Source organism: Panthera leo, chromosome D1, assembly GCF_018350215.1.
Source record: "Panthera leo isolate Ple1 chromosome D1, P.leo_Ple1_pat1.1, whole genome shotgun sequence".
Lineage (NCBI taxonomy): Eukaryota > Metazoa > Chordata > Mammalia > Carnivora > Felidae > Panthera > Panthera leo.
In genome coordinates this window covers 26682151-26703846 of record NC_056688.1, presented here as the reverse complement: position 1 = coordinate 26703846, position 21696 = coordinate 26682151, and the positions used below count along the sequence as shown (strand labels likewise).

The window sequence follows — 21696 nt, the reverse complement described above, 5'->3', positions numbered from 1 at the left end:
TGCTTGGGATGCTCTCTCCCTCTCTGTCCTTCCCCCTCTCTCTTTCTCTTTCAAAATAAATAAATAAGTATTAAAAAAAAAAAAAAGACAGTCATAGGAAAGAAAAAGTGCATTCACAGTACTCTACTATAAAAAAAATTGTGTATAAGTGGACCCATGCAGTTCAAATTCCTGTTGTTCAAGGGTCAACTGTAATATCAAATAGTGGTAGGAACTATGAAGGAAACAAATGGTGCAGAAAGAGCAGATAGCAGGCAAGGGACCAATTTAGAAATGCTGGAGAGGGAAGGCCTCACTGAGGAGATGATAAGTAAGTGAGGGACTATGGAATGGGAAGGAGCCAGTGCTGTACAAGGGCTAGGGGAGGTGAAGGGGAAGAACCCAACACTCCTGATGGTGGACCAGCAAGGGCAAAGGTTGGGGTGGGAAAGATCTTAGCCTGTTTGAGAAACTGCAAGCAGGTCCTCTTGCTGAAAGGCAGTAAGGGAGAGAGAGAAGACCTGGAGTAGATCATGGAGCCCTTTAGAGACCGTCATCGAACATGGCATGTTTTTTATGAGTGAGAAGCTGTTTAAACATGGGAATGATGAAATCTGATTATGTTTTTAGAAGCCTTCTCTGCTCCTGTGTCAAGAATGGATTGGAGGGAGCAAGAGTGGAAAAGAGGAGGCTTTTAGAACAACAGGCAAGAGCACGTCTTGGCATGCATCTTGGTGGGAGAAGCAGAGTTGGAGAACATTTGAGCTGTTCACAGTTCTTGCTGAAGGATGACAGAAGGACACTTAGAAATATGAGATACCTTTTAGGTTTCAAGTCTGAGCAGTTGGTTGGAAGGCAGGGTATTTATTGAGATGAAAAAGATGGCCAGGGGTAGGGGTGCAATAGGGAAGCAACTAGAATTCAATTCTGGACATGTTAAGTTTGAGCTGTTTGTAAAGCATGCCAAATACCAGGTAGGCATGGAATGTATGTAGAAGGAACAGAGAGGGAGGGTCTGGGATAGGGATATTAATTTGGGAGCTGTCGACGTAGAGTTGGTTGGAAATAGATGTGGTCACTTTAGGGAAAAATAAGAAGGCCCTGGACTTGGATTAAGCTCTGAGGAAGCTGAGAAAGGAAGAGTCCGACGAGGAGACTGAGCAGAAGCAGCCAGTGAGATTGGAGGGAGGAGGAGACTCAGGAGAGTGTGGTAGCGTTTGAAATCCTCATTGGTGATCCCAGCAAGACCATTGGGTGACATGTTGGGGTGGAAGCCACTATGATTCCAGCTGTGTGAAAACCCGTGTTTACATACAGATAAAACAACCAGAAGGCTATGCTTTATTTTGATGAAGAGACTATTAATATTATCTCTTGTGAAGTTGTTCTGATAACAAAAACAATTTTTTAAAAAGGAAAAAGAAAACACACAGTGAGTGTGTCTTGGCATGTGAGCTTCCTGACTGACCATCTGGTGTGAAAGAGATCGGCTCCCAGTGCGATCTTTTTGTTGTTTGTTTGTTTTTTGTGGGTTGTGGGAAAGCCTGAATTGTTTTATGCAAGCAGGAGAAAGAATTTACGCATGCACAGAACATCTGGTGATGTCCTTTAGTTCTTGATGCTGTACTTGGTTCTTGCAGGTGTGGTATGCTGCATCCTATGCTGAGTTTGTGAACCAGAAAATTCATGACATTTCTGAGGAAGAAAGGAAAGGTGATTGGACTTTTTTCTATTTTCTATATGAATTGTAAATTGTATATATTACATCATTATGCAATCTCCCAATTTTTCTACCTCTATATATCTAATGATATTCCAGTATTTTTTTGTTTTGTTTTGTTTTGTTTTGTTTTTCCAGCTACATATCCCTGTCTAATTCTAGGATCAACTGACAGGGACATGTTTACATTTCTTTCGTGGGTGCTGGAAAACAGTATTTAATATAATGAAAACCTCCAAATACTAAATTAGAACCTAGACCAGAGGATGATCTCTATCTAGATTTAATCATCTCTGAGGACATTAGCAAGACAGGCATTGACTTTGTTTTTGATATAAATATTAGTGAAGTATAATTTACATACAGAGAAATGCACAAATCATAAGTATACAGCCTGATGAATTTTCAAAAAGTGAGCATATCTATGTAACCTGCATTCAGATCAAGAAACACAACATGAGCTGTACCTTGGAAGTCCATTGTGCCTTTTTCCAATTCTTCTTCACTCCCAAGTGTAATGGATCTCCTGACTTCTGATACCACAGATATAATATGCTTGTTACCAAATTTCATATAAGTAGAATTATATGATGTATGTCTGGGAATATTTTGCTCAACATTTATTTGTACAATTTATCCATATTGTTGTATATTCTTGTAATTCGTTCATCCTCATTGCTATTTGGTGTTCTCTTGTATGAATATACCATAATTCATTTATCTATTTAACTGTAGATGAAAATCTAGGTTGCACAGTGCACTTCTGACACTACCTGGGTTAGGTTACGTTTTTCCAAGTTAAAGGCCACGTCTTTTACAAGACTCTCTTCACTTCAGACACTATCTGCAAGCTTGGGGTTCCCATGCTACCTGTATTTCTGACCAACTAACTACAGTTTAGGGAGCTAGTATCTCTTTAGGCTAGATAATTTACCAGAGTGACTCACGGAACTCAGAAAAGTGCTATACTTAGGATTATAAAGGACACACATCAAGACCAGGCAAATGAAGACATACTTAAGGCAGGGTTTGTGAGGGTCCCAAATGCAAAGCTTCCATGTTGCTAGGCCATGTGACTTCCTTGGCACAGTGATACGTGATTTCCAACCAGGGAAGCTCTCCTGAGCTTCAGTGTGCGGAGTTTTTATTGAGGCATCACAACATAGGAATGGTTGATAGAATCATTTGGGCACACGATTGAACTTACTCTCCAGCTCTTACTCCCTGGCTGATACCACCTGTTTCAAAGCCCCAACCCTGTAATCACATGGTTCAGCTTTCTGGCACAGGCAGCCCCCATCCTAAGTCATATTAGCAGAAACTCAGGTATGGTCAAAGACCACAACGAATAACAACAAACACTCCTATTACATGGGAAATTCCAAAGACTTACAGGTTATTTGCCAGGAACCAGGGATAAAAGCCAGCCAAATTCTTTATGATGCAACAGGGTTGTTTCCAGTTTTGGGCTAATTTGAAAAGTGCCACTGTGAACATTCTTCTAAGTGTCTTTAGCGAACATTTGTGTATATTTTTGTGGGGTGTGTATTCAGGGGTGGAATTGCTGGGATCGGGTGTGCCAATAATCAACTTTAGTAGATATTTAGTAGATACTGTAACATTTTATTATTGAGCATTGACTTTTAAGGTTTTTTTTGTGACAAAATATGCCTTCAGATTATAAAACCTGGATCTGAATCACTAAGGTATCTGAATCCAGATTTCCATTGTAGCACATTTCTGCCTTTCCGGTGTGGTGAGGTTGTGTGTGTGTGTGTGTGTGTGTGTGTGTGTGTGTGTGTCTGTTGGGGAGGTGTCAAAGGGTAGTATGACAGAGTTTGTTCTTTGATGTCATACATGAATGTAGAAGAAAATAAGATCCTAACAACTACTCTTTGTCAAACTGTAGCCTTTGATTTTATCACAAAACAGTAATGCAAACAGCAGACACTACGTTTATGAACGCTGGGCTACCCGTGAGATGACATTGGTGGAAGTACTGGGCACTTGAGTTTATCACTGTCTGTTGATCATTAGCCTCTATGATTTCTCTCCTGTGACTACAGTTCTTCGCGAGCAGGAGAAGAATTGGCCCTGCTACGAATGTAACCGCCGATTTATAAGCTCGGAGCAGTTGCAGCAGCATCTCAATTCCCATGATGAAAAACTGGATGTGTTTAGCAGGTATAATGAGAGAGAAAGTTTCACCAACTCAGTTTTTAAAGGTCCACATTCATTTCCATGTTTTCTGTAAATTAACGAGTGTTTCTGTGTATAGACAGGTAATCAGGTGGGCTGCTGAGGGAAATTATTTCCCGTTCTTCTTCTTCTTCTTCTTCTCCCCCTCCTTCTTCTTCTTCTTTTAAATGTTTATTTATTTGAGAGAGAGAGAGAGAGCAGGGGAGAGGCAGAGAGAGAGAAGAGAGAGAATCCCAAGCAGGCTCTGTGTTGTCAGTAGAGAGCCCAAAGTGGGTCTCAAACTCATAAACCGTGAGATCATGACCTGAGCTGAAATCAAGAGTTGGATGCTTAACCGACTGACCATCCAGGTGCCCCCACTGAGGAAAGTTTCTTATCTGTCATTTCCTTTGCCCCACCCTCATCCTCATTTACTATTTACTTCTTTTCCAGCATGACCAGAGTACCCAGCAATAGGAGATCCTTCCCCCTCAGTTATATCTCCCCTAACTTGAGATTCTGGGATAGGAATTCTTAAGATAGCACATTCTGCATCTTTGATTTGTAAACTTTTTTTCAGAAGTAGGATTTCTTCATCAAACTTAATCATAGGTTTCATTCCACTGTCTGAAAGAAATAAATCAGAGAGAATCATATAGGATGGGGTAGGCTGGAGCCAGATCAGGTAGGCTTTGTGGATAATGGTAAGAAATTTGGATATTATTCTAAGCATGATAAGAAGTCTTAAATGGTTCTGATCAGGGAGTACTTGTGATGTGAATTTATGTGTTGAAATGTCATGCTGGATAAAAAAAATGTCACTTTTGCTTTCATTGGAGCAAGAGTGAGGACGGGAGGCCAGCTGGAAGCTATTTCAACAGTTCAGGTCAAGAACGAGAGTATGTTGGACTAGGGTGATGGGACAGATGTAGGGTTGCCAGCTTTTACAGGACTTGAAAAGAGAAGAGATGGTGTGACAAGGCATTTAGGAAAGTAAGAAAGTCAGTGTTCTAGGGAGGTACAGCATGACTGCCTGCAAGGTAAGATCTCCCTTGAGGTTCATGGTCATGACATTAAAATAAGACCACTAGCATGCTGGGTGTCATTTTCCAGCTCCGTTTGCTGCAATAATGTCAGTGCAGAGCAGCTGGAGAATTGGATTGCACAGTAGTTTCTCTCAAGCACGTGCAACACAGCAAAAGTGATGGAGCAGGGATGGCAATCGAGAGCATACACGAGGGAGTGCTGACAGCGAACGACTTTGCTTAATGTGTGGAAAGAAGGGAGGGAAAACATCAAGAAGACTTAAGACTGCAAATAGGTGACAAGGACTAGATTGTAGGTGGTAGTGAGATAGAAGGATTGTTGAGTCCAGGTATTTGAGGATGTGCGCTAGAAAGCTAGAGATAGCTTTAGAGTGGACGATGCACAGAATTGGCGTAAGGCGGGAGGCTCTGCACTTATTGAGGATAACAAGGTCTAGGATATGACCATGGGAGTAAATGTCTGAAGTGGGTGGAGGACACAGTGAGAGTTGAGTCATTTTCTGTCAGGTGTCCCTAGAAATCTGTTCATGGCTCTATTATAGCACTTTTTGTGTTTTATTGTGATTTTTGGTTTACGTGCCTGCCGCCTCTACTAGACTTCTGAAGGTAAAAACCGTCATATAGAACTTGTCTTTATTGCCTAGCACAAGCGTGACACATGGTTGGTAAAGATATTTGTAGGCTAGCTGTTAAAAAGAAATTTGAGACAATTAGGAAAATTTCAACTTTGACTAGATTTAATAATATTGAACAACTATCAGATTTTTTTTAAGGTGTAATAATGGTATTGTGGATATATATGAATCTTTTTAAAGTATTTATTTATTTTTGAGAGAGAGAGAGAGACAGACAGAGCATGAATGGGGGAGGGGCAGAGAGAGAGGGAGACAGAGAATCCAAAGCAGACTCCAGGCTCTGAGCTCTCAGCACAGAGTCCAACGCGGGGCTGAACTGAACCATGAGATCATGACCTGAGCCGGAGTCGAATGCTTAACCGACTGAGCCACCCAGGCGCTCCATAATATGAGTCTTTATGTTGTGGAGACGCTTACTGAAATATTTACGGATGAAATAACATCTGGGACTTACTTCACAAATAATCTAATGGGGGCGCCTGGCTGGCTCAGTCAGTAGAACATGAGACTCTTGATCTCAGGGTTATGAGTTCAAGCCCCATATTGGGTGTGGAGCCTACTTACCAAAAAAAGTAATAAGTAAGAAAAAACCTAATGGGTGTTTGTGTGTGTGAGTGAAATAGTGGGACTATGATGGAATAAAATTAGCCATGAATTGCTAAGGATTGAAATTAGGTAATGGGCACATTGGTCTTACTCTCTACATTTGCCTAGGCTCAGAATTTTCAATAGTAAGGAGTCTTTTAAAAGTTCTGGAACAACATATAATTTTTGTTAAATTGTGAAATAGATGAGTGGAAGAATAAAACATGATCTGATTAATTTTATACATATCTCTCGCACACATCTCCTTTTCTTTTAATTCCAATGTAGTTAACATACAGTGTTATATTGGTTTCAGGTGTACAACATAGTGATTCAATAATTCCATATATTACTCACTGTTCATCAAGTAAGTGTACTCTTAATCCCCTCACACATGCATCTTCTGAAAGAGATTTTAATGATACACTTTCTGAATTCATTTTATTAAGGAATTTTTGTATGCTAGGAATCTATTAAAGGGGATGAAATTGATTTGGTGTTTACTAGGCATGTTATGGAACAATTGAATTAGAAGTTTGTTTTGAGCTTCCAGAAGCTTATGGTAAAACAAGAAAGTTCTTTTGAATCCAGCCACAGTTCTTGGAAGGAATAGGAAGTGAAGCAAGGAGACAAGAAGGAAAGAATGGAATCTCGTTTCTAGGAATGGCTATAAGGCTTAGCGCGTTCTGTCCTGTCTGCATTTCTCATGGCATTTCAGAGATATGTTTGTGCTTCCAGAACTTTCAATAATGAAATGGTGTCAGTGCTTTGAGTTTTTATAGCTCCTTTTTTTCCTGAATAATGTAAAAGCTATCTAGATGGCCAGGATGAGACGTTTAGAAAGTGTATATTATCAAAACGACTGTTCCTGTTAGAAAAAGAATCAAGACAAGTAGTAAAATGAGAGAAAAACAAGATTCAGGGCTCATCAGGACCATCGAGGGAAATATTTGTTAGTGAGAACTGTGTAACCATGACTGTTTATAACCCAATCTTTTGTCCCCAGAACAAGAGGCAGAGGAAGGGGACGAGGCAAGAGGCGATTTGGCCCAGGTCGACGGCCAGGGCGCCCTCCAAAATTTATCCGCTTGGAAATAACCAGCGAAAATGGGGAAAAGTGTGATGACACGACACAGGTATTGGGCGAGGGAAGAGCTCCTTCCTTGTCAGATGCTTGCTTAGGGGACCTGGAGCAATTACCAGGTTTCAGTACAAACATCCCCCCAGAGGCTGAGCATCCTGCCATGCCGGTGCTTTGTCGCCTGTTCCTTAAAGGGTGACCGGAGAAAGGCAAGAAGAACGTCTTCTTTTTTTTTTTTTATTCATAGTTTATTTATTTTTTAATTTACATCCCAGTTAGTTAGCATGGAGTGCAACAATGATTTCAGGAGTAGATTCCTTAATGCCCCTTACCCATTTAGCCCATCCCCCCTCTTATAACCCCTCCAGCAACCCTCTGTTTGTTCTCCATATTTAAGAGTCTCTTATGTTTTGTCCCCTTCCCCTATATTCATCTGTTTTGTATCTTAAAGTCCTCATAGGAGTGAAGACATATGACATTTGTCTTTCTCTGACTGACTAATTTCACTTAGCGTAACACCCTCTAGTTCCATCCACGTAGTCGCAGATGCTAAGATTTCACTCTTTTTGATTGCCGAGTAATACTCCATTATATATATATATATATATATATATATATATATATATATATATATATATATACACACACACACACACACACACCACATAAGAAGAACGTATTCTTGAATGTTACAACAAAAACCCAACATTGCTGCCCTCAAGATTTGAGATTGATCAGAGATATTACTGGGGGACCCTGTTTAATCCATTGAAACAGTTGAAATGATTATATTCCAGAAGAGTTCTCCCATTAGAGTCCTTTCCTCAAGAAGTGATCTGGAATATCTCCTAGTTTTCACAGCCTGGGGATGGTTTTCCCAGAAGGAGAATTTTTTTTTTTTTTTTTTTTTTCTGGGTATCATGACTCTAGCCATTTAAAAAATCATGCAGGAACTCTGAATCTTAGCTGACGATCTCTGTAGCACGAGTCTCTACCTAGGTGGGGAAATAATTCCTGGTTGTTGCAATTTCAGGACTTGCTACATTTTTCCACCAAGGAGCAGTTTGATGAGGCTGAGCCAGCGACTCTGAACGGGCTGGATCAACCAGAGCAGACTGCTCTCCCCATCCCACAGCTGCCACAGGACACCCAGCCTTCTCTGGAGCATGAGCCAGAGACTCACAGCCTGCATCTGCAGCCCCAGCATGAGGAGAGCGCGCTGCCTGCCCAGAGCACTCTGACGGCCGATGACATGCGCAGAGCCAAGCGTATCCGAGTAAGTGGGGAGCGCGGCTCCTCCCTGATGAGGTGCTGCCCTTTCTCCAGTCAGCTGGCTTTCGAGGCGCCACGTTTCCTGACTTACTATTCACCGTCCACTTCGAAATCCTGCATCTAACCTACCACATGCTTGATTCCCTCATTTCGGAAGAACGTATTCACTACTTCTCAATGTCTTTGTGTCCTGTGACAGGCTGGAATGGCTGGTCCTAGATCCCACCAGTTTAGTAATGACACAGAAGCCTGGCTTTTGGCAGCTTCGGGACAAGAATAGTTCAAATAGGATCATGCTCTGGATCCCTAAACTCACAGATTGGAAATGGGGAAATAAGTCCACTTAATTATAATAATGATTTACAGCGAAGCTGTATCTGTGATTTACAGCGAGGCTGATCTGTGACTAATGAGAGCTCTCAGGTTAATTCTGGGTAAATGAACTTGGTTGTCTACAGTTTCCAAGGGGAGACTGGCAAATGTCATTACTCGTCAAAGCAAAGGGACCCGTGGCCGAGTTGATATGGCAGGTACGCTTTACACACCCAGGACAGCTTGAAGTTTAAGCTCCAGGTTCAGAGTTGGTCAATACCTCACTTCTGTGGCCTGCGTCTTGACTTTAGACCATGTGGCCACGGGACCTCCTTGGCTTCCAGATCAGATGCGTGTTAGTCTTTTTTCACAGATAGCCTCAGAGTCTGAGTTAGTTGCTGCAGAGGATGCATGTGGAGAGCAGGATAAGTGCATGTGCTGACCAATTTACATCCAGAAGACAATTACTTATACCCCTGTCTGTGGCAGCAGGGTATATACTTTTATTGTACTTTATATGTGGATAGAAAGAGGGGTTTTTCTGTATAACTTCTCAGGCTTCACAATTTCTAGGTAGGTGATTGTTTTAGCTTATGTTTCTTTTGGACTTCTCATTTGCCTATGGGCTAGAAGGGACCTTGAAAAATAGTTCAGTCCATGCCTTCATGTAAAAGTACATTTAAACACTTTCAGCTGTGTAATAGTATTCAAACATCCTTTTTAAGGGTCCTGTGATGAAAACACATAATACTCTTGGCTCCATGTATATTCTTTCAAAAGGACATGTAAACATACACAAACATAGACCAGAAAGGCAAAAAGCTGTGAATTAACACCTTCCCATCTGTCATTCTACATTATTTCTCAATCTTCGTTTTACTCTCCTGCTCAATTACTGTCTTTTCTGCTTTGGCCATTCTGAATTTTTACTAAGTTCAGAGAAATGCTTACCAGATTTAATTTTTTTTGAAGGAAAAAAAACAACCTCAAAGCCCACACGTGTAGTGAAGTTGTGGTTGTACAAGCGTAGTGTGGTTATAACCATACTTGCATTCTTCAGTGAGTTGGGTGACTGGTTTAGGTACAGGGTTCCTTGTGTCAAAGCCAAAGCCATGTGCATGTGGCTTCTGGAGGTCAGTCTTAGTTGAGCTTTTGTTCTTTTTCCTTTCACACATTCTAAAAAGTAGGGCTATGTATTTTTTCATCTTTTCTATCCAGGTTGGTAATGACCAACTGAAGGGAAGTCTTCCAATCCAATTGGTAATGTAACTATTTTTCTCTCCTCTAATGCTGCCTGCTCAGTTGGAGCTGCAGGTAGGTTTGTTTCCTGTGTCTCACGTAACAGAATGTTATTTAAGTGTTTGCCTGACCTGCTCTTCTTTGCAACCTGTACGTGCTAAATCCTGGTGGAAACTACAATTTCGTTGCTACAGTGAATGCTAATTAGTTAATGAGCAACAATTGATCTTCAGATAGGTCAGTGAATAAATTGTGGGCGGCAGATTCCTCCTACACAAAATAAAGGGTAGGACCAAGCGATCTCCAAGGTCCCTTCCAGCTCTACAACGACTTGAACGACTTGTGGGATAGTTGTGAGATCTGACTATAGGCTCGGCACTGTGCTGGGGGCACAATACAATTTTCACATGAGTCCTGTCCTCTAGGAGCTTATAGTCCAATTAGGGAGATAATGGTCACGTAAGGTGGCTTACAGTTGAGTGCTAAGTTTAAAAGTGTAACCTGTAATTGTTACCAAAACTGGGAAGCTAGGAAGGCCAAAGAAAGAGGAAGCAGTCAGGGAATATGGATGCAGCAGTTCATGGATGATGTGAGATTTAAACAATCTGGGAGAGAGACGGGAAGAAGGTAGGCTGTTTCTGTGGATGGTGGCCATAGGATCAAAGGCCAACACACGGGCATGTGCTTGGAATGGTTATGGGATAGTGCACATAGTAGCTTGACCCTAGTGGGTGCCAGGTGAAGGACAGTGGAGAGTGAGATTTGTTGGCTAGTCCACCAAAGGCTTTGAAAGCTGGGTAGAAAACAGACAGAGAAAAGTTAAAAGTAAATTAATTAATTAAAAAGCCAACAAACAGGGCCCCTGGGTGGCTCAGTTGGTTAAGCATCTGACTTTTGATTTCAGCTCAGGTCTTGAACTCAGGGTTGTCAGTCCAAACCCCAAGTTGGGCTCCATGCTGCATGTAGAGCCTACTTAAAAAAGTCAACAGGGGCGCCTGGGTGGCTCAGTTGGTTGAGCGTCTGACTTTGGCTCAGGTCATGATCTCGCAGTTTGTGAATTTGAGCCCCACATTGGGCTCTGTGCTGACAGCTTGGAGCCTGGAGCCTCGTTCAGATTCCGTGTCCCCCTCTCTCTCTGCCCTGCTCCCACTCCCACTCTGTCTCTCTGTCTCAAAAATAAAAATAAAACTTAAAAAAAAGTCAACAGGATTTATTTCTTTTTAGTGTCAAGATCAAAATAATATGCAAATTGATCAATTAAATTAAGTTTCCTTTAGCTATTAATATCAAACTTGAGAATCATTATAGGTATTTGTCTATAAAGAACGTTGTCTCAGAATTCATTAAAAATTTTTTTAATTAAAAATTAAAAAAAAATGTTTATTTACTTATTTTTGAGAGAGAGAGTGAGTGAGTGCAGGGGAGTGGCAGAAGGAGAGGGAGAGAGAATCCCAAGCAGGTTCTGCACTCTCAGTGTGACCCAGCACAGAGCTCAAACTCAAGAACCATGAGATCAGGACCTGAGCCAAAATCAAGAGTTGGATGCTTAAACGACTGGAACACTCAGGTGCCCTTTAATTTTTAAATGATCTTATTTTATTTTTTAATTTGAGAGAGAGAGAGAGAGACAGAGAGAGACAGAGAGAGAACACTCGTGAACAGGGGAAAAGCAGAGGGAGAGCGAGGGAGAGAGGGAGAATCTTAAGCAGGCTCCATGCTCAGTGTAGAGCTGGATGTGGGGCTCGATCCCACAACCCTGGGATCATGACCTGAACTGAAATCAAGAGTTGGACGCTCAACCTCCTGAGCCACTCAGGTGCACCTAAGAACTCATTTCATTGTGGGTTGAATCCCTTATCACAGGTTTTAGCAACCATAACATTGTGGTACCATTGAGGATCTTATATACCAAATAGTATGGCATGGTTGGCTGATGGCAACTCAGGGATCTGAAGATCCATAATGGATCCATCTGTGCTGCTTCCGCCACTTTTCGTGGTTTGCTCTAGAAATATGTGCCAGCACAGCTCTGAACTACAGAGGATACAAGTGGCCTGGAAGTGGGTTGGGGTGGGGACAGTTTTCAGCACTTTCACTGACCCGTGCTGTGTGGATTACATGAGGATCATTAGATCAGAGAAATACAGTCTTCAGGGCTTCATGGGGATTAGAAAGATGACAAGAACAAGGTTTGTGGACAGAACTAAGAATGAGGAGCCCGGTGGCTGGTCAGTGATCAAGTGTCTGAGGACACTCCTACTAATCAGGAATGGCAGAAGACTTATTAGCATAATACAAAACAAAACAAAAGTCCAAAACAAAATCGAGTTCTGAATTTGGTGCCCAAAAAGGAATGGAATCCCTAGTGGGACCAAGATCAGTGGTACATTGTGTCTGCCCTTGGAAACCTTATCAAACTTGGATAAAGGAAAACTGATTCTTACCTGCCAAAAGCACTCTAAATCTTGAATGTCTGAACCTCAGGACAGTATTTGTTTATTTGCAATATTTCCATTAAGTTTTAGAAGTAGCCAGAATAGTGTAAGCTTTTATGTAAAATAAGTATTTGTTCAGGCAGAGTAAAAAGATTAGGTAACTGCTGAACCGTATAACAGTGCAAGAAAGCTCTGTGGCTGACGTGAAAAAGGGCTACTGTTTAAGATCTCTGCAGATACTATAAAAGAGACCTTGAAAAAATTCATCTTGATTTTCATATGGAATACATTTCATTAATTCTGAAACTTTTATTGAACACTTCCTATGAGCTAAGCTATATGTCAAGGGATTTGGATACAAAGGAGAATAAAATATGATGCAGTCTGGAAGCAACCTCAGTCAACTTGGGAAGACAACAGAATTTCTAAATACCTACTTGAGATAAATGAGTAGGTAAAATGTCTCTCCCAGCCCTGTGAGAGACCCCTGAAGAGGAAGTTTTCTGTCACATAGTAACTGTGTTCAGAATTTCCACTAACTAAAACATAATTATTTTGCTTTTCCCCGAATGATTATTTCACTTTAAATTCAGTTTAGACATTGCTTCTTGTAAGTAATTTGAAAGTAAGGGGTTAAGCATGGTTCCTTGTACTTTTTTCATCACACAAATAATGCGTTAAGGTCTCCTTTAACCCTTCAATTACTATTCCCTCATAGTTTCATAAGCATACCCACTCACAGATATATTTTTTTGAAGGATTATTTTTCCTTCTCCTAGCTCTCTAGAGCATTCTCTCTGGCCTTTTGAGGAACTAATGAATGAGTCTTCATTATAGTATAACTAAAATACTGATTCAGAATTCTCTGTGTGAAAGATGATTCTGTTGATCTGCTCTCAGTAGAGCATGAGCTGTTTTTCCAGCCGTAGTGATGAATTTGCATTGAATATCCATCCATAGTCTGCCACTAGGATTCCCTGTAACAATTGCATGAATTTACAAGATAGCTAATCAACATTAGAAGTGCGATCTGTGACTGAAAAAAAAAAAAATTGGCTGGTCTAGACAGAGAACAAAGTGATAAGCTTAACTTTCTTAGCATGGCCTTCTAACCAGTGGAACTAACTAGCTACACTGAGAACTTGTCTTCTGCAATTTCTAAGTAGGAAGTGGTCAAATACACATATTCCATTTATGATGGGTGTTCATGTATCTTGTGTCATGAATAAACATGTTCATATAAATCTGTATCTTTCATTTCTCTCTCAAGTTTCTTTTCTTAAATTGAAATATAATTCACATACCATAAAATTCACCCTTTTATAGTGGCTTGTAGAATATTCCCAAAGTTGTACAACCATCACCATGATAATTCCAGAATATTTCCCTCACCCTCAAAGAAACCCTGTATCCATTGCCTCCTTCCCTGCCCCTGGCAAGTACTGCCCTTCAGTCCTTTTTATATATTTTATTTCCTCCTAAACATTTTAATCAAGCTTCTAATTATTTTTCTCAAGAGCTTCAGCAAGTAACATTTGGCTGACTTGCTCCAACCTCATTAATGCGTGTGTGACTTATCCCACATCATTTCTAATAAATCTTCTATTATTTTACTCCATTCGGGGATTTATTTTTTTATACAAATCCTTGATTGGGAATTATTTTTTGGGTCTTACTTAAATTCTTTCACCCCCTCCCCCCAACATCCATAAATATTGTGAGACATAAAAGAAATTTGTCTTTTCAGCATTTGGGGCTTGCTTTGTTTTTAATGTCTTCACCAGAAAAATCTTCTTTCTTTAAAAAAAAAATTTTTTTTTTAATTTTTGAGAGAAAGAGAGAGAGAAAGAGAGACAGAGAAGCAGACAAAGAGGGAGAGAGAGAATCCTCAGCAGACTCCATGCTGTTAGCATAGAGCCTGATGAACCCTGAACCCTGAGATCTCGATCCCATGAACCCTGAGATCATGACCTGAGCTGAAATCAAGAGTCTGACGCTTAACTGACTGAGCCACCCAGGCACCCCTGAAAGACTTCTTTCAACTGTGTGTCCCAGAGTTGAATTTCTATGGAAAGTCTGACTGCAGAGATCATCCTACTTGTCTATAAAGGTGTGAGCTGCTTCTGCACTTGATTTCCTCACTAAATAATCGTATTTGTGTGTGTCTTTCAGAATGCAGCTCTTCAGCATCTGTTTATCCGGAAGTCTTTCCGGCCTTTTAAGTGTTTGCAATGTGGGAAGGCCTTCCGTGAAAAGGACAAACTGGACCAACATTTGCGCTTCCACGGGCGGGAGGGGAACTGCCCGCTGACCTGTGATCTCTGTAACAAGGGCTTCATCAGCAGTGCGTCCTTGGAGAGCCACATGAAGCTCCATTCAGATCAGAAGACTTATTCTTGCATTTTTTGCCCAGAATCCTTTGACCGCCTTGATTTGTTGAAGGATCATGTGGCCATTCATATCAATGATGGCTGCTTCACCTGCCCAACCTGTAAGAAACGATTCCCAGATTTTATCCAGGTGAGTGTCTACTCCTGAGATTCCTGTACACTTTCTTCTTTGGTAAGAGACACTTCGATGTTTGGGAAATTGAGACTGCCTGCCGCCTGCATTTTCATCCCTTCTTTGAACTTTACGGTTGAGAACGGTATTTCTTCAATCAAGCTGCTTTTGATAAACAAAAGATTATTATGACCCTCAATTGTCCAAATCAGACATTGGCATTTAAACATTTAAGTTTTATTACAAGTAACAAATACCCAGATCTGATTATAATTTTTACAAAGTCTTTCTTAATCTTTGCCAGTACCCTCTACTCATAAAATATAGAGAGCCTGTGGAAGACATACTCCCATTTCCTGGCCTGGAAACATTTTCTCTCTACTACTGTGGTATCCTGTCTTGCTTTACTAAGGTCATGCATTTTGGAAGGAAACAAAGAGAAAGTTGGTATATAATATACTTTTGTGTCAAGCACTGACCTCCTTCCTTGGACTATAGTCTGGAGCAAAATAGGTGAGGATAAATTCCAGAATATTCATGATTTCATTTGGACTTCAAGTGATGATATGCTAGTTCTATGCTAGTCAATGAGTAATTAAATATAAATATCTAATGAAAAATATTCTCTTTTAAAAAAAATTACCCAAATAAAAGATCATAGTTTTATTAGTGTTGGGACTCTTGGTAATTTTATCACTTCACACAAGCAATTAGCAAGTGGCTTAAGGCAGAATCTAATGGCAAAAGAGACTCAAAAACAACGAAGCAAAATGTCTTACAGAAATACCTTGATATGACTACTTAGCTCTCATTCACAACTCTCATTCATTGGATATTTATGGCTAAGAGAGTTCAGAGGTCATATTCCTTTATTTAAGTTATCTAAAAGTATAGGGAATAAGTCTCAATTAAGGAGAAATGATGCTGGTGATTGTATTTTTCTCATAAATGCATAATATATTTTATGTCATCCAATTCATGTCTTTATTCTTCAGAACGTGATTTAATAGAAAGATGTAAAAGGACCAATTACTAAAAGGGGCTAAATTGCTTCTGTACATGTTGGAGGCAGGAAAAAGTGAGAAAGAATTATTTCTTTATCTTTCTGCAGATAATTTTTAGCAAGATTCATTTAAATCCAAAGGAACTCTGCTTTTAATCTTAAAGAGAGAGAAGGAAAAATGGGTCTTATGTGATCGGGGCTTTGACTAAGCAAGTACTCTTTCTTCCTCTTCTTCAAATTCAGGTTAAGATTTGTAAGGCTTTCTGGCTACTTGTTCTGTTTCTTTGTGACAGGGATACTATGTGTGATTGAGGCCAATTATCAATCACATCTGATTGGATTACACCGCCAGGTTGATGAAAATCCATGGTAATGCGTTTGGCTCCCTCTAGTGTTGATAAGCCACCTTTTGCCATTTCATTTGGTGCTTGAGTCCTCTGACTCTTTCTTGTCTTCTGCCAGGTGAAAAAGCACGTGCGAAGCTTCCACTCGGAAAAGATCTACCAGTGTACAGAGTGCGACAAGGCCTTCTGTCGTCCTGACAAACTGCGTCTCCACATGCTCCGACATTCGGACCGCAAAGATTTCCTGTGTTCCACATGTGGAAAGCAATTCAAGGTATGTAAGCAGGGAACAGCCTAAGGTAGTTCTCATGCTGCTGAAATTATGTCAAGCTAAGGCCTGTTCATTTCATCAGTTAATCACCTACTTACAAAGAACTGAACTTGAAATGCATTTTATGTCTCATGTTTGACTTAGTTATTATTATAAAATTAAGGAAAAAAACTCACCTTAATTTCTCCAAATAATTAATTCAAATTGCTGAATAGAGTAATACCACATCTCCTTAAAAGATCTAAATGCATAATGAACAGAACTAAGTTGCTATTGAGGAATTCCTAAGAGAACAATACATTTACTTACCAAATCAAGAGATTTTTATTGAGCACTTATGAAGTATTAGAGCCTGGTAATTGAGCCCTGAAAGTCGTAGGACTCTCATCTAAGGGAGGTGGGAAATCTGTAGAACACTGAATGGCTTAGACAACTTTAGGGGAATGGTAATGACTCCAAGGATTAAAATAAGACATAATCGGGGTGCCTGGGTAGCTTAGTTGGTTGAGTGTCCGACTCTTGATTTTGGCTCAGGTCATGATCCCAGGGTTGTGGGATCGAGCCCTGCATTGGGCTTTGCACTAAGCAAGCTTGCTTGGGATTCTCTTTCTCCTCTCCCTTTCCCTCTGCCCCTCCCCCATTTGCTCACTTGCTCTCAAATAAATAAACATTAAAAATTTTTTTAAAAATAAAATGAGACATAATAAGTGTCAGTTACCTGCCTGGAATTTAGAAGAAGGAAAGGAAAAACCTACAGGAGAATCAGATAAGAATTAAACAAGTAAATGTGGAAATAATAAAGTGTTCTTCGTTGGGAAATCAGATGGTTTGCATTCAATAGAGAAACTCCAGTAATATGGTTGTATGTCATGCTGTCATAGAAATGAAAAGAATCAGAAGTGGATGCAGGAAGGAAAAACTAATTTGAAAAAGTTGTATTACATAGAATGTGTAGACATTAAAGAGAAATAGGGAGTAATTTTCAGAGTTTAAGTTGATGTATTGTGGAATATAATCCTGATAGCTTTCAGTATACAGTAGCATGGTTTAGAACTAATGTGAAAGGTGTAAATGGGCCTAGTATTTTTTGTTGTTGTTTCTGAATCAAAAAACAACACCAACAGTATATGTAAAAGGAAGGATCCCTGTCTTATGATGTTAACCGGTTGGCCATCCATCCATCCTATCCATTCCATATTTTTTCATAATCTCTTTTGTGCCAGATGTTATTTTCACACCATGCAGGTAAAACACCTTGCTACTTTCATGTTCTCCTTTACCTTCACCCAGTGTATTACACAGGGTTCAATCAGAGAAGCAAACCCACTAGAGTTGTGCAGTAAAGGATTTTCTTATGGGAATAAGAACTTCATTATAGAAGAAGAGAAGTAAGAGTCTGGCAGGAAAAGTTGGAGGATCAGAGAAGAGTCACTAAGGCACCCTTCTGAAGCCCTGGTCTGTGTAGATAATGGGAATTTACCTGGGAGTCTGGGAACCCAGGCACCTGCACCAGGCTCAGGAAAGAGAGCTGGTGCTGTCCGTGGGAGGCTGGTGCTGCCTGTGTTAGTGAAGGCGGACTGGCCAGCGGCACCTGCTCCCAGGAAGAGGGCTGGTGGCCTAGTGGGAGACAACAAGGGTGAGTGAGGCTGTCCTGCATCTGACCCACAGCCTCATGGCCGCTGCTTCATTTCCACCTTGCAGTCTGGCGCGAGCCTCTTTCTTAGCTAAGACTAACTGGGAACCACACTGGGAAGGGGATCCGTGTAAATGTAGTTAGTTCCCTTTAGTCAGATTGACACATTATAAAAGCACAATGTACCTACAACCCATTTTTCAGACTATAGTGAGTTATTTTTCTAGAGAACAAATCTGATGCCATGTCCCTTCAGAAAAACCCTTTAATTTTAATTAATGTTCTTAAAGTTTATTTATTTATTTTGGGAGAGAGAAATTGAGAGTATGCCCGAGTGGGCAAGGAGCAGAGAGAGAGTGAGAGTGAGAGAGAGAGAGAGAGAGAGAGAGAGAATCCCAAGCAGGCTCCATGCTGTCAGCACAGAGCCTGACACGGGGCTTGATTCCACAAACCATGAGATCATGACCTGAGCCAGAATCAAGAGTTTGACACTTAACCAACTGAGCCACCTGGGTGCCCCAAAACCCTTTAATTTTAATAGCCACCTAGATAGATTCCTAAGTTCTTATCACTTAAAAGTCACCACAAGGCACCTGGATGGTTCAGTCAGTGGGGTATGCAACTCTTGATCTCAGGGTTATGTGTTCAAGCCCCATGTTGGGTATAAAGTTTACTTAATTTAAAAAAGTCACCACAAGATTTGGCTCCCATAACAGAATATACAGAGTTGTCAAATCACTAAATTGTACACTTGAAACTAATGTAACCTTGTGTGTCATTTAAACTCTAGTGTTTTTTTCGGGCGCCTGGGTGGCTTAGTTGATTGAATGTCCGGCTTCAGCTCAGGTGATGGTCTCACAGTTTGTGAGTTCCAGCCCTGCATTGGGTTCTCTGCTGTCAGCACGGAGCCTGCTTCAGATCCTCTGTCTCCCACTCTCTCTGCCCCTCCCCCCGCCAATGAATTACAATAAAAAAATAATAAACTCTAGTGGTTTTTTTTTTACATGTTTATTTATTTTGAGGGAGAGAGAGAGGGAGAGAGAGAGAGAGAGAGAGAGAGAGTGTGTGTGTGTGTGTGTGTGTGCTCGTGTGCAAGCAGCAGGGTGGGGGGCAGACAGAGAGGAGGAGAGAGAATCCCAAGCAGAGCCTGATGCAGGGATCGATTCCATGAACTGTGAGATCATGACCTGAGCCGAAATCAAAAAGTTGTCCACTTAACTGACTGAGCCACCCAAGCACCCCTACCCTCTGGTTAAAAACAGAATCTGGCTCCCAGTTACCTCTGCATTTCCCCCTTCCACTTTGTACTCTGTTCTACTGAACTGTGTGCTTTGCTTAAGTGTGGCATGCTGCCTCTCCTGGAGGCTTTGCATCTGCTCTCCTTTACACCCCACCCCTGCTTGAAATATACTTTCCGACTCTCTCATCATTCCACCCAGCTGATGGCACTTCGTAGAGGCGTTTCTTGCTGCCCTCCCCTCCACTGGCTGAAGTGCTTCTGCTTCTCCTGTGTGTTCCCCTAGGACCCTTTACTTATAACCTTGTCATAGCACTTATACTGAGTTGTAATTGTCCTACTACACGCTCCATGAGGGCAACACGTGTAAAGACAAGGCAGGACCTTCTGGCTTTTAGGAGCTCTCAGGGTTTTTCTTTCTTTCTTTCTTTCTTTCTTTCTTTCTTTCTTTCTTTCTTTTTTTTAAATTTTTTTTAATGTTTATTTATTATTGAGAGAGAGAGATACAGAACATGAGCAGGGGAGGGGCAGAGAGAGGGGGAGACAGAGAATCTGAAGCAGGCTCCATTCTCTGAGCTGTCAGCACAGAGCCCAATGTGGGGCTTGAACTCACAAACTGTGAGATCATGACCTGAGCTGAAGTCAGTCGCTTAACCAACTGAGCCACCCAGGCGCCCCGGTTTTTTTCTTTTCTTATAAAATTTTTTTTAATGGTTATTTGTTTTTGAGAAGGTGCAGGTGGGGGAGGGGCAGAGAGAGGGGTACAGAGGATCCAAAGCGGGCTCTGCGCTGACAGCAGAGGGCTTGATGCAGGGGCTTGAACCCACAAACCATGAGATCATGTCCTGAGCTGAAAATTGGACACGTAACTGACTGAGCCACCCAGACGCCTCAGGAACTCTCAGTTTAAAGAGAAGATTAGAGGGACACCTGGATGGCTTAGTCTGAGGAGCGTGTGACTCTTGATCTCAGAGTCTTGATTCGAGCCCCGTGTCAGATAGAGAGATTACTTAAATAAATAGCACTTAAAAAAATTATTACTGCTACTGTAATAAAGAAAAGAATAAAATGCCATGAGGATGAACTCTGACTCCAGGTGTAGGAGAGACTTCATAAATAAGGTGACCCTTGAATTCATGAAAGGGTGGGGAAGAGTTAGCCTGCTAGAGAAAGGGACAGGAGGAGGAGGGAGGGAGAGAGGGATAAAGACACCCCAGAGGCATTTTAAAGCTGGGCTGAACTAAGGCACAGGCAGTGGGCACGGAGAAGAGGGCCCCTATTCAAAACAAACGTCTGAGGGAGAATTGGTAGGACTTTGTGTCTGGATGAAAGGCTGATGGTTAGACAACGAGGGCTTGGGATTTGTAGCTTGGGAGGCTAGGTGTTTGGGAAAGTTGGTGATCCGGCAGCAAGATTTAGGCAGGAGGAGAGAGTAGGGGTGTAATGGATTGGTGTTAGGGCTGTTAGGATGGAAAAGCCTTGCTGAGATTTGTCCTTCGGCAAACATGTCTGTCTCTGCATGCAGAGCACAGAGAAGTACTATTAGTAGGCTTTTGGACTTAGGCAGTGATTCAGTAAAAATAAATTGGCTTGTTTAAAGGGAATAGGTGGGGGAAATTGGTGAATATAGAAATGTAACAGAAGTCTGAGGCGGTGACTTTGATCACTGTATCTAAAGAGACTAAAGATAAATACTGTTATTTAGGGCGGGGTTTGTAATCAAGACTTTACTGCAAATAAGGAGACTCTCATTCTCTCCTGGGCTTTCCAGGAATTAGGTGGGTGGCAGTAGGAGGAAAGAGCAGCTGGGTGTCGTGCAGAAGGGAGAGGTAGGTGAGGGGTGCCGAGCTTTGGAAATCTGAATTCAGCGTGGTTCCTGATACGTGGTGGGCACTCAAGAAATACTTGTTAAATGCACTGAAAAATGCAGTGGTTAAATAAAAGTCCCTATACGGAAACATGGGGAGGACTGTTCTGGTGAGCAGGATCAAAATCTTTATAAGACCAGGGTGCCTGGGTGGCTCAGTTGGTTGGATGTCCAGCCTTGACTCAGGTCATGATCTTGTGGTTCGTGGGTTCGAGCTCCATGTCGGGCTCTGTGCTGACAGCTCGGAGCCTGGAGGGAGACACAGATTCTGCGTCTCCCTCTCTCTCTGCCCTGTCCCTGCTTGCACTCTGTCTCTGTCTGTCTCTCAAAAATAAATAAGCATTAAAAAAAAAAAAA

The 21696-nt window shown here is 41.3% G+C and overlaps 1 protein-coding gene across 3 annotated transcripts in view; it reads left to right on the top strand.

The window, feature by feature from the left end:
- The window catches only part of PRDM10 (PR/SET domain 10), a 98230-nt gene that overhangs the window by 59749 nt on the left and 16785 nt on the right, over window positions 1-21696 (top strand). For all 3 annotated transcript variants that reach the window (XM_042904621.1, XM_042904622.1, XM_042904620.1), the window contains exons 8-13: window positions 1620-1692; window positions 3766-3883; window positions 7150-7279; window positions 8258-8500; window positions 14655-15002; window positions 16450-16605. In XM_042904621.1, the coding sequence (XP_042760555.1) occupies window positions 1620-1692; window positions 3766-3883; window positions 7150-7279; window positions 8258-8500; window positions 14655-15002; window positions 16450-16605 (1068 nt within the window). The remainder of the gene's footprint in view (window positions 1-1619; window positions 1693-3765; window positions 3884-7149; window positions 7280-8257; window positions 8501-14654; window positions 15003-16449; window positions 16606-21696) is intronic.